Genomic DNA, 13,324 nt, shown 5'->3' with positions numbered 1-13,324 from the left:
TGGAGTGTGGAGTGTGTGCAAAGTTGGGGATGCCTTGTTGGACATTGTGAGGAGTTTGATGTCGGGTTGAAGGACACCTGGGAGCAGGCTGACAGACTGAAGCTGGAGTGTGAGTAGGTGGAGTAAACCACACTGAGAAACCATCCTGACAGCATACAAAGAGTGCATCGAGGGAAGCAAGACCAAAAGCAAATTTCTGGTGCAGCCAGAGCCCTCCAGGGGAAATGGGATGCAGGTCAGTCCAGGGTAGTGGAGCTCGACGGAGGGGAACTGGCTGCAGTGAATCAGAGACTGTGAATCAGAGACTCTGTCACAGGAGCCTTGGGGAGCAAACAGTCCTGGGCAGAGGGGAGGCACAGGAACATCATCTCTAAGAAGGTCTGCGTTACAGCCTCCAGCATTATCTTCATAATTAATTAGTTACCCTACTGAACTCATTTCATAATTTGATAATTTAGAGAATGAGCTATTTTATATCTGTAGAAACAATGTTTATCAATTTCATAAAATTTAGTATTGCTGCAGAATGCCTTTAATCCTTGACCAGAGGCATTTTCTGACCCCTGAATTTGTTTCTGTCAACTATTTGCATCCTAAATTACTCACACTTATTAGCTCTTTATTTCCTGTCCCATCAGTGTTCAGTAGATTTTTTATATTCCCATTTGTTGTCCTGCTGTGCTGACGTGTACTGACTCTGTTGGTAGCATGTCCCATTATTACCCAGTATTATCGGGTATCAGTTTTTCATTAAACTCTGGTTGACTGTTGATGTAACCATTATTTATAATTGAAAAAAAAAAGCAAAAAAGAGATGACCATTTTCTCGAATATTAATAATTATGTTAAGTAAATTAATGTACATCTACTAGAATTAGTATGGGGCTATTAAAGGTGGTGGTATATTAGGGCATTCAGGCTGCTATAACAACATGCCTTAGACTGGATAATTTATTAACAACAGAAATTTCTTGCTCACAGTTCTAGAGGCTGGGAAGTCCAAGATGAAGGTACCAGCAGATTGGATCTGATGAGGCCCCATTTCTCATAGATAGTTCCTTCCATGTGTGCTTGTCTGGTGGAAAGAGTGAACAAGCTTGCTGGGCCTGTTTTATAAGGCCACTAATCCCATTCATGAGGACAAAGCCCTTATGACCTAATCTGTTCCCAAAGGCCCCACTTCTTAATAATACTGTCACGTTGGGGATTAAGTTTCAGCATATGATGGAAATTTGTTGGGGGACAAACATTCAGACCATACCAGATGGGAATGAAGATGGGGAAAATGGTTACAGTAGAGTGATAGAAGAGTAAATGAAATTGCACCTACGTTTGAGATTTTTAAGGCTTTTTAAAAACATGTATGAATAAGGCTATAAGGAAAAAAAAACAGAATGCTAACCCTGGTTGTCTTAGGATGGTAGATTTAAGGGTGTATTTTTCTGAGCTTTTCTTTGTGCTCAGCTTTTTGTGGATAATGTGGTTATAATGCTCTCATAATAAAATATGATTATTTAGAATGGCAATATAATTTTTTTCATTGCTACTATTTGGAAGCAACTGTATGAAACATTTTGTGTGAAAGCATTGTGTTGTTTGAAGTCTGTTGAAAATATATTTATCCAGAAATACAGGTTTTCATTTTACCCAATCTCTACCCTTCCCCAATCCCTACTAGATTTAAATTCTTTGAGAATTTTTCCAAATAAAAGGAAGATTTTGTCCACTTTTAAGATCCTGAAGTTCTTGAGTATAATCTCCCTCCTCCCTTTTTTTAAAGGACTGAAGAGAGAACAAAACAATTCCCCTTTGATCGTTTCTGTGAGCACTTTTGAAACTTACAATAAGGTACTAATTCAGCCAGATAATTGAATGCTCTCCACCCCATACTATATACTATATGTATTCTGCATTCTCATATCTAGAGCGCTGACCACTCCATTTCTCTTGTGTATGGTGAGCCTTCTCCACCTAGGTTCTCTCCTCCCTGAACACAAGCGCAGCCCCTCTTTTTACAGTACACCTTATTTAAGCTTTACATCAGTTTTGTGAGAAAGGAGCTATAATTTCTACTTACAGGTAAAACTTGATTTTTTTGTAACCAACATGACCCTTTTGTGATTTTTCTTTCAAGTTAAATTAGGCAGGACCTGTTGGAGAGTCCAGATGTTGATTCCTTGAGGGTAGGATCCATACTTGACTCAGCCCCTTTTTTGATACAAATTAGGCAGGATTACCTGCTCGTCTTGCTTTTTCCAATTTCTTATTCAGCTTCTTTTGAAATATCTTCTCATTTTGAGTGTGTGTTACCTGCCTTTTCCTTATTTTACATGTTCTTTTCTTTGTTTGTTTTCTGTTTTGTTTTTTTTTTTGAGACAGGGTCTTGCTCTGTCTCCCAGGCCGGAGTGCAGTGGCGTGGTCTCTGCTCACTGCAACTTGTGCCTCCTGGATTCTTTCTTTCTTTCTTTCTTTTTTTTTTTTTGGTGAGACAGATTTACTCTTGTTGCCCAGGCTGGAGTGCCATGGCGCAATCTCGGCTCACCGCATCCTCTGCCTCCCAGAATCAAGCGATTCTCCTGCCTCAGCCTCCCTAGTAGCTGGGATTACAGGCATGTGCCACCACGCCTGGCTAATTTTGTATTTTCAGTAGAGACGTGGTTTCACTGTGTTGCCCAGGCTGATCTCGAACTCCTGACCTCAGGTGATCCGCCTGCCTCTGCCTCCCAAAGTGCTGGGTTTACAGATGTGAGCCACTGTGCCCGGTGCACCTGCCGGATTCAAGTGATTCTCATGCGTCAACCACCTTGAATAGCTGGGATTACAGGCTTACGCCACCACCTGGCCAATTTTTGTATTTTTAGTAGAGATGGGGTTTCACCATGTTGGCCAGGCTGGTCTCAAACTCCTGACCTCAAGTGATCCACCCTACTCGGCCTCCCAAAGTGCTGGGATTACAAGCGTGAGCCTCTGTACCCAGCCTTCTTTGTTTTTTGTTTTGTTTTAAGAAATTCCTTTAAAGTTCATTTTAATGTTTGAGCTATAGTTCTCATGGCATGGAGATTTTGTGAGCAATAAGAAAATCCATTAGGATTTTTTAGTTAATGCTTAATTTTAAACGTGGAGATAAACTTAAGTGGAAAATATAGGAAGAATAAAGAACATGGATTTTCTGTGTTATTCAAAGAAAATAAAAAAAATTTTTTTTGCATTTAGCAAAATCTATTTTAAATGTTTATGGCAAAGTAACAGATAAGCCTCCTTTTCCACATTTGTCTAGTATATTATAATGAATGGTTAGACTGATTTGCATGCAAAGGGTAGGAGTATAGAACTCCCTGAAGAACTTCTCTAGACCATCTCTTTCTTGTTTGCACTTGTTCCTTTGTCAGTGTGTGGACCTGAGCTGTAATGAGCTAAGTGAAGTCACATTACCAGAAAACCTGCCTCCCAAACTGCAGGAGCTAGACCTGACTGGAAACCCTCGCCTTGTCCTTGATCACAAAACCCTGGAACTACTGAAGTAAGTATTCTGTAAAGCACTGTATCCCCATCATTGTCCACTGGCAATGGGATTCATATCTTAGTCAAAATGGGAAACAAAATATGAAGCATCATTGACTTGTTGGCTGTGTTAACACACACAACAGGATATACAAGATGCAGGGAAGCAATGAACAACCAAGATGTAACTTAAATCTCAGTAGTCATTGGTAACGTGGTTGTGACAGTTAATGCAAATGTTAAGGAAGGATTTTAAAAGAGATGGATGATATAGGGAAAATTAACAGTGTGGCACTGAAATCCAGGTTATTTAAATAAAACCGAGAATGTGGAGTAGTTAGATCCTACCAATAGTTAAATCTTCACGGTTTGGGAAAGAGTTCATCGATGCTGTTTCATTCTTGATATTGATAAAGAATTAGTGGTTGGAGTTTTCTATGTAAAACCTTAAAGGTCTGCAGTAGGAAAGATGTCTTAATGAGAATGTTCATCATAGAACTCTAAATGTCTACTAAGAATTAAATAATGTTCCACAATTGAATATTACAAAGCCATTTAAAATTATTTAGAGCTATATTACTAACTCAAAAGATCTTTACAGTATATTAAGTGAAAATATTAATAAAATTCACAAAGAAGTTTTATAGTATAATTCAATTTTTGCAATATAAATTTGTGTGCATTGGGTATATGTACATGTGTATGCATACACACATCTAGAAAATACCTGAAAGGATATATAACAAGACTTAAAGTGGTGTTATTCTCTGGATAATAGTATTATGGGTAGTGTTTATTTTCTTCTTTAAACTTTTCTGAATTTTCAGAATTTTTTGGGGTATATCAGTAGCAGTTTTAAACATTGTCATACATTAGTCATTATGCATGCCATATATGTTTATTCAATGTTGGAATATTTGTTGCTGAAAGTCATCTTCCATTATCTTAAGAAAATCAGAAAAGAACAGTAGAATTTTGATGAATGGTCCGTTAATACTATCCTAGGCTGTAGTGCAAACCAAAGTTTGAAAAGCAGTTAAAGTGATTCCTGGATAGAATTGGCCTAATTAGTGCCTAATTTGTTGGCATTTTAGTACTTGATGAGAAAATTAATTTTGATACATGGTTGAAAAATACTGCCAGAGTGTCCTGAGGAAGGCGTAGAGACTGAGGTTCTCTCCATTGTTGGTCACATGTATGAAACCTTGGCCTAAACCCCTCCATCTGTCCAGACCTAAAAGATGAGAAAAAAAATGGCCTACATGATCTTTAAGGTGCTTTTTAAGATCAAGAAAACATGGATTATCAAAATACATCATCTTTAAACAGATAGCTTTTTAGTATTTTTTACATGTAGGATACAAAAATTTTTGAGCATTTTTTACAAATAAAATTTAAAAATAATTGTACCAAAATTTGTTAATAAATGGAAGTAGCCACTTAGAGAAAAATTAAAGTTGCATTCCTTTTTTTTTTTTTTTGAGACGGAGTCTCGCTCTGTCTCCCAGGCTGGAGTGCAGTGGCGCAATCTCGGCTCACTGCAAGCTCCGCCTCCCGGGTTCACGCCATTCTCCTGCCTCAGCCTCTCCAAGTAGCTGGGACTACAGGCGCCCGCCACCACGCCCGGCTAATTTTTTGTATTTTTAGTAGAGACGGGGTTTCACCATGGTCTCGATCTCCTGACCTCGTGATCCGCCCGCCTCGGCCTCCCAAAGTGCTGGGATTACAAGCGTGAGCCACTGCGCCCGGCCTAAAGTTGCATTCTTATATCACACCAAAATCCAGCTGAAATAGTTGAATCTGTAAAATTAAATGATTTTTAAAAGTAATAAGAAATCATATGAATATCTTCACAAGTTAGAAAAAGACTTTTTAGGCCAAGAAATGAAGGGAGTAAGTTGCAAGAAAAGAAATCAGTACATGTAGATTGGTTTCAATATGTATGTCATATATGTTTACACATAAATATACTTTTTATACATAAAAGTGTTAAATGTCTATTTCCTATTTCAGAAACTCTCAAGAGTAAATATAAATGGCAAATGACAAACCAGGAAGAGAAATATAAAAAATAAAAGCATTAATATGCTTACTAGAAAGTGTTCTTATAGATAAGAAAAGTACTCAAACAGAAAATAAACCAAGGACATTAACATTTAACAGAAGCAGTACAAATAGTTACATGAAAAGATGTTCAAACTTATTAGTATATCAAGCAAATACAAAATAAAATATTTGAATAACATTTCCCCCCTCAAATTGGTGCTGCTGAAGGAGTATAATTTGGTATTACACTCTTCTTAAAAGCAGTTGTCGGCCGGGCACGGTTGCTCACGCCTGTAATCCCAGCACTTTGGGAGGCCGAGGCGGGTGGATCACGAGGTCAGGAGATGGAGACCATCTTGGCTAACACGGTGAAACCCCGTCTCTACTAAAAAATACAAAAAATTAGCCAGGCGCGGTGGTGGGCTCCTGTAGTCCCAGCTACTCAGGAGGCTGAGGCAGGAGAATGGCGTGAACCCAGAAGGCGGAGCTTGCAGTGAGCCGAGATGGCGCCACTGCACTCTAGCCTGGGCAACAGAGCGAGACTCGGTCTTAAAAAAAAAAAAAAAACAGTTGTCGTACGCATCAAGCTTTTTAAAATATTCACTTACTCAGACCAAAGTTTCCTATAGCAAAAAATCATAATACTCCTTAAAATGTTACCTTCTGTTTAACATCTGGAAGGTTGTGGATTCTTAATGACTTGGAAGATTTTCCGTATATTATTTGCACTTTTAGAGGGTTGGTTTATTTGTTTTATGTGAGCCGGGTAAGTGCATTTGAGGACTCTTATGTGAGATTGAGCTGTGGTTCACAGAACTCTCTCTGAATCATTTAAAGATATACAAGATGGCCGGGCGTGGTGGCTCACGCTTGTAATCCCAGCACTTTGGGAGGCCGAGGTGGGTAGATCACCTCAGGTTAGGAGTTTGCGACCAGCCTGACCAACATGATGAAAACTCGTCTCTACTAAATACAAAAAAATTGGCGGGCGAGGTGGCGCATGCCTGCAATCCCAGCTACTCGGGAGGCTGAGGCAGGAGAGTCGCTTGAACCTGGGGGCGGAGGTTGCAGTGAGCCGTGTTACGCTATTGTACTCCAGCCTGGGCAACAAGAGCGAAACTGTGTCTCAAAAAATAAAAAGTAAAGATATACAAGAGTCAGCATTCATTTCACTTCAGATAGCTGCTCAGCGCACTGTGTTCAGCTAGGTAGAGAAGAGAAATTGCTGCTTCACTAGAAAGAATTATTTGTGTGCTGGAGAGAGGGGGCGGTTAAGAGTTATTTTTTTTTTCCTTTAATAATCAGGCTAGGAAATGGAATTATTTCTCTGAAGACTTTATGTTCTGTAAAAATTATAAATGCCTTTAAAAATGAGCCTTCACTTTTCCCTAGACTTCAGGATGGTATCTTAAGAGCCTTAGGATACGTCTTAAGAAACCTATTGTATTGCTTACTGTTTTAGATGGATAAAATTGAGTACTAGGTCATATGGAGAGCAAATAATGGAGGACTGTCCTTTTTTTTGCTAATACCTCTTTTATTTATAGAATCGAAAACTTTGAAAAATAGATTTAGCGCTAGCCTTATTGTAAAACAAGGTATTAACTTGATTTGGGGATTTTCTATTGGCACTATGATTTATGTTTTTCAAGATAAGATGGAAAGTAAATGTTTGCTAGTAATTGAGAGTAGAAACTTTTCTTTAACCGTATATTTTTAAATTTCAGAAAAATTGCCATCAGTTATTTCTAGATTCAAAGGGAATACAAGTTAGATACTGATTTACTTCTTAGAGCTTTAACTGGTTCTTAGGAAGGATACACAGTATTTGTTAGATTTGGGAGTAATGAGTACCAACAGATAATTTTAATTCTTGTGTTCATGACCAGAACTATGTAGGTGTTGCTTCAGTTGTCAACAAATAATACATATACTTTTTCCCTTGTTTAAATAATAATGAGGGGGAAACTTAGTGGCAGTTTACAAGTAAGAGGACTTATTTCACCTTGTGGTAGCCAGCCTTTTAACAGACTACTTTACATCTGTTAATGACTTCCTGTTTAGGGGCACAGAATGCTTTCTAGAGGCTGATTTTTATTTTATTTTATTTTATTTTATTTTATTTTATTTTTTTATTTTATTTTTTGAGACAGAGTTTCGCTCTTGTTGCCCAGGCTGGAGTACAGTGGCACAATCTTGGCTCACCGCAACCTCCACCTCCCGAGTTCAAGTGATTCTCCTGCCTCAGCCTCCCAAGTAGCTGGAATTACAGGCATGCACCACCATGCCCAGCTGATTTTTTGTATTTTTAGTAGAGACAGGGTTTCTCCATGTTGGTCAGGCTGATCTCGAACTCCCGACCTCAGGTGATCCGCCCGCCTTGGCCTCCCAAAGTGCTGGGATTACAGGCGTGAGCCACTGCACCCGGTGAGGCTGATTTTTAAGAAACGCTATTTGAGAATTTATCCCTTTAGTATTTCTGTTTGGGGTCCTGTTGGATCAATTATGGCATATGAGGGCTGAGGAGAGGTAAGAAATCTCCCAGTTTAAATACATACAGTTAACTTGTAATTTATTAAATACCCTTCATTTACTTTGTAATTTTACATATATGTTTTATTTTATGGTATTAGTCTTAGCATACTTGGCTATACCCGTGAGGAGAGTATTGGAAGCTCCAGGGAACTGCAAGTCCATGATAATATTTGGAGGGTTTATATGGACAGAAATTGGATTTGGAGATGAATATTGCAGAATTCTCTCACATCATCTAAATGCAGTATAATTGTGGCTTAGGTGTTTTGTTGTTGTTCTTTCTGAGTATTCATGGTGTAAGAATACACCCATCCTATTACTTAAGTTTTGTTTTCTCATGCCAAGGCTGAGAGCTGTCCTTGTCATTCCCAGGAGAGAGCAGTCATCTAAAGTGGAATGTGTGAAAGTCTCTAATAGCTGCTTTACGATGCTCATTAAAACTAATTTTCGGGCCGGGCGCGGTGGCTCAAGCCTGTAATCCCAGCACTTTGGGAGGCCGAGGCGGGCGGATCACGAGGTCAGGAGATCGAGACCATCCTGGCTAACACAGTGAAACCCCATCTCTACTAAAAATACAAAAAATTAGCCGGGTGTGTTGGCGGGCGCCTGTAGTCCCAGCTACTCGGGAGGCTGAGGCAGGAGAATGGCGTGAACCCGGGAGGCGGAGCTTGCAGTGAGCCGAGATCGCGCCACTGCACTCCAGCCTGGGGCACAGAGCAAGACTCCGTCTCAAAAAAAAAAAAACAAAAAAACTAATTTTCGTGCTCTGTATATATGCCCCTCGGTTTTCATTACAACGAGTAGCTAGTTCTTGTTGCTGATAAGTATTTCAGACACATTAAACACAGTAAGAAATGTTAAGTACAGAGTGCTTAACAGGTGTATTTTCTATTTCTCGGATAAAGGTAGCAATTTGCACACATTTGGTTTTAATGATTCCTGTTCTCTCCCTGTTTCTCTTGTTAGTAATATCCGCTGTTTCAAGATTGATCAGCCTTCTACAGGAGACGCTTCCGGAGCCCCAGCTGTATGGAGTCATGGTTACACTGAAGCTTCAGGGGTAAAAAACAAGTAAGTCAGATGAAACTTGAGAGGCCTAAGTATTGAAATGCATCCCTGCTCCTTTGAAAAGCTCCTTTATCTTTCTCTGACGCTTGTTTACCAAGCAAAACAGAGATAGTATTAAAGGAGAAGTAGCTTAATTGTGCATATTTAAGATCACTCATGTTGTTGACTATGGAGCTATTTTTACAATCTAAATTAGCTTGGCAGGAGTTTGATGTCCATTGTCTGTAATGTCATCTGCTTGTCTTGCCACCAGGACTTGCCCATCTTAATATCTTTTTCTTCTCCATTTTCTCCACCCTTTCCTCTCTTAGATACAGATGTTGATTTTTCCTGAAAAATGTAACCAGGCTTTTCAGGCTTGCTTGTATTATATGAAGAGGTGCTAATAATTAGTACCTAGACAGGTAAAGAATCCTGTAAATTAGAACAGTCATAATTTAATTAGCTGAAGTATAAGAACACAGAAGTATTGCAAGTAGGGGAAGAACAGAAAGTGGAGGTAGATCTAATAATAGCTAACATTAGTATTCAACCCTGGGCACACATTAGAGTCAGTAAGGTAAGGAAAGTTTTTAAAAAGTTTCCCAACCTAGACTCATTAAATCAGAATGTTTTAAAATCTCTCCCAGGTGATTCTAGTATGGGTCTAGGCTTGAGAACCACCGACTAGCTGAATACTTTTTATAGAAAATAAAAGGTGTGGAATTGTTCCTGCCATTCTGCCTGCTTTTCTTTGGGACAGAAAACTGCATCAACTCAAATTCTGGATCTGACTCATTGATCTTTTCCCCTTTCCCTAAGGTGTCATTTGGCCTTGTACTCTCTAGAGAAGAGTTAACAACTCTGTTCTCTTTGCTCAGAAAAGGCAGAATAACCCGAGGACCTCGGTGTGCCTCAGTTCTGCCTGGGCTCCAGCTACTCCCTGATTTCCATGGACTTTGCACAGTATGTCATTGTGTTGGGGCAGAGGAGAATTCGTATATTCTTTAGAGCACTCAAAGTTTCTTTCTGGAGATCATTACTTTTTAGATCAAAGGATCTTTTATGTCTTCTTTACAAACACCAGTAAATGAAACTGCTCATTTCTGAACACTAATGTGAAATCTAAGATTAGTTTTTAAATATCTCTGTATATTAATATCTATTATCTACTCATGTGTCTTAATAGAGCAAATAACCAATTAGATTTGGGTAGGCTTTTGGGCATAATTCCCCCTTCCGCAATTGTGTCCCATAGTACAATTTGTGTACAGCAAAGTGCACTACAACCCTTTGAATTGTTGTAAAGTGAACACACCCTCAGACCACCACCTGCATCCAGAAATAAAAAATGAACAGAGTCACTGAAAGAGAAAAATAAAGAAATACAAGAAATAGAAAATGGACAGTATTCCAGTAGTCCCAGGCTATGCTTGGCCCTCCCTTTATATTTTCCCTTGCTTTTTTTACCCTTTGGTTTTGCCAATAAAAGTTTCTCGAGAGGTTTTTGTTTGTTTTTTGGTGTTTTTTGTTTTGTTTTTACTTTGTTTGCATTGTCAATAGTCATTTAAACAAGGAGTTTGCTGCTTGCCACCTTGAAAGAAGGGGAAAACTGTGGCTGTCTTCTCTCCAAATCTCAATAGACATCTATTTGCTTCTCTCCCTCCCTCCTTTTCTCTGAGGTGTAGTATTGCCTTCCTGTCAGGTCATTTCAGATCGTTTGGGGAAACCCAAGAGGGAGCTACAGTTGGATAATTAGCCTCTCTTCTTTTTTTTAATACTAAAAATTTTTGTATTTTTAGTAGAAATAGGGTTTCACCATGTTGGCTAGGCCAGTTTTGAACTCCTGACCTCAGGTGATCCACCTGCCTTGGCCTCCCAAAATGCTGGGATTACAGATGTGAGCCACTACTCCCAACCTAGCCTCTTCTTTAGATTAAAAACCAAACAGGAAGCTTCACCAGAAAATAAATGCTAAGAATGATCACCACTGTACTTAAAAAAAAAAAAAAAAGAAAGAAAGAAAAGAAAGAAAAAAAAACTACATTACTGTATTTTTTTTTCTCTTTCATACTACCTCATTCCAACTAGCAAGGGGAGCCTACAGAAGGAAGATGGAATAAAATGACTTTAAAATTTAACTTTGCCACTAATTGCCATATAATTTTGGATAACTTGTTTTTCATAATAAATAGAGGCAAGAATTTCAAAGTATTGAGATAGAAGTCAGACTGTCTGGCTTTGCACCTGGGCTCTATACTTTCTTGCTGTGTGACCATGGGCAGTTTCTCAGTCTCTCTTTAGCTAAAATAAGAAATAAGAAAAAACTACCTATCCTCACGGGGTTGTTATAGGATCATGTGAGTTAATATGTATGACATACTTGAACAATGTGTGCCATATGATAAACCCTACTTAAGTGTTAACTACTAATATTATTAATGATAATGGTCATTCCTATTATTATTTATCCCTGAACTCCTTAAAGGGAGGGATTATATGTTTAAGTTTATATATCTGGTATGTAGCCATGATACATAGCAGGTGCTTAATAATTTTTTCTTTTTATTAATTTATATATGTAAAAGGTATAATCTATATTCAGTAAAATTCACCCTTTTTAATGTACAGTTCTGCAAGTTTTGCTAAAAGAATAGCATCATGTGTAACCACCACTACAGGTTATAGACCAGTTCCATCACCTACCAAAATTTACCCATGCCCCTTTTTGTCAGTTCTTCTCCCCGACCTCTGTCCTTGGCAACTCCTGATCTGTTTTTTAATCTCATTAATTTTGCCTTTTCCAGAATGTCATATAAATGGAATTATATCGTATATGGCCTTCTCATTCTGACTTCTTTCCCATCACATAATGCATTTGAGATTCATTTGTACTATTGCATGTGTCAGTAGTTCGTTTCTTTTCATTGCTTTTTATTGCTGAGTAGCATTCCATTGCGTGGACATATTATGGTTTGTTTTTGTTTTACCCATTCACCATTTGAAGGATGTTTAGATTGTTTCAAGTTTTTAGCAATTGAAAATGCTACAGGTTGCAAACAGTTACACACAGGTTTTTGTATGAATGCTTGTTTTCATTTCTCTTGGATAAATGCCTAGGGATAAGGATTGCTGGGTCATATGGTAAGTGTATATTTACTTTTGTAAGAAACTGCCAAACTGTTTCCAAAGTGCCTGTATCATTTTGCACTCCCAACAGCAATGTCTAAGAGTTCCAGTAGCTACACATCCTTACCAGCAGATGTTATTGTCAGGTTGTTGTTTTGGCCATTCTAATAATAATATCTCATTGTGGTTTTAATTTGCATTTCCCTACTCTTTCCATATGTTTATTTATCATCCATATACCTTCTTTGGTGAAAACTTGTTCATTCACAATCAAATGTGATATTAGCTCTCGGTATTTTTGTAGACACCTTTTATCAAGTTAATTCTCTTCTATATCTAGTTTGCTAAGATTTTATAATGAAATCTTAGTTTTTATAATAAACAACACATTTTGTCCTAGACTTTTTCTGTATCAGTTGAGATGACTGGTTTTTTTTCTTCAGTCTATTGATGTGTTTAATTACATTGATTGATTTTAAAATGTTAAATACACTTTGCATTCCAAGTATAAATGCGTTTGATCACGATGTAGTATCTTTTTTTTTTTTTTTTTTTTTTTGAGACAGAGTTTCACTCTTATTGTCCAGGCTGAAGTGCAATGGCGCGATCTCGGTTCACTGCAAACTCCGCCTCCTGGGTTCAAGCAGTTCTCCACCTCAGCCTCCGGAGTAGCTAGGATTTCAGGCATGCGCCACCATATCTGGCTAATTTTACATATTTTGTAGAGATGGGGTTTCTCCATGTTGGCCAAGCTGGTCTCTAACTCCCGACCTCAAGTGATATGCCCTCCTCTGCCTCCCACAGTGCTGGGATTACAGGCTTGAGCCACCATGCCCAGCCTAAAGTATTATATTTCTTACATGCTGCTAGATTAGATTTGCTGTTAATTTGTTGAGGATGTCTATATTCCATGGTGGATATTAGTCTGTAGCTCCCTTGTGACGTCTTTGGGTTTGGTATCAGGGTAATGCGGCCCTCATAGAATGAGTTGAGAAGTGTTTCCTCATCTTGAGTTTTCTGGAGGAGTTTGTATAAAATTGGTAATATAGCCTTCTTAAATATTTAA

General features: G+C 38.4%; 1 protein-coding gene across 1 annotated transcript in view; it reads left to right on the top strand.

Annotated features, from left to right (window-relative positions):
• The window catches only part of PHLPP1 (PH domain and leucine rich repeat protein phosphatase 1), a 262,717-nt gene that overhangs the window by 237,028 nt on the left and 12,365 nt on the right, over positions 1-13,324 (top strand). The window contains exons 13-14 of the mRNA XM_012506404.2: positions 3,390-3,520; positions 9,049-9,153. Of these exons, the coding sequence (XP_012361858.2) occupies positions 3,390-3,520; positions 9,049-9,153 (236 nt within the window). The remainder of the gene's footprint in view (positions 1-3,389; positions 3,521-9,048; positions 9,154-13,324) is intronic.

This window comes from Nomascus leucogenys, chromosome 4 (genome assembly GCF_006542625.1).
Source record: "Nomascus leucogenys isolate Asia chromosome 4, Asia_NLE_v1, whole genome shotgun sequence".
NCBI classification, from domain to species: domain Eukaryota; kingdom Metazoa; phylum Chordata; class Mammalia; order Primates; family Hylobatidae; genus Nomascus; species Nomascus leucogenys.
This window is presented reverse-complemented; position numbering and strand designations above follow the sequence as displayed.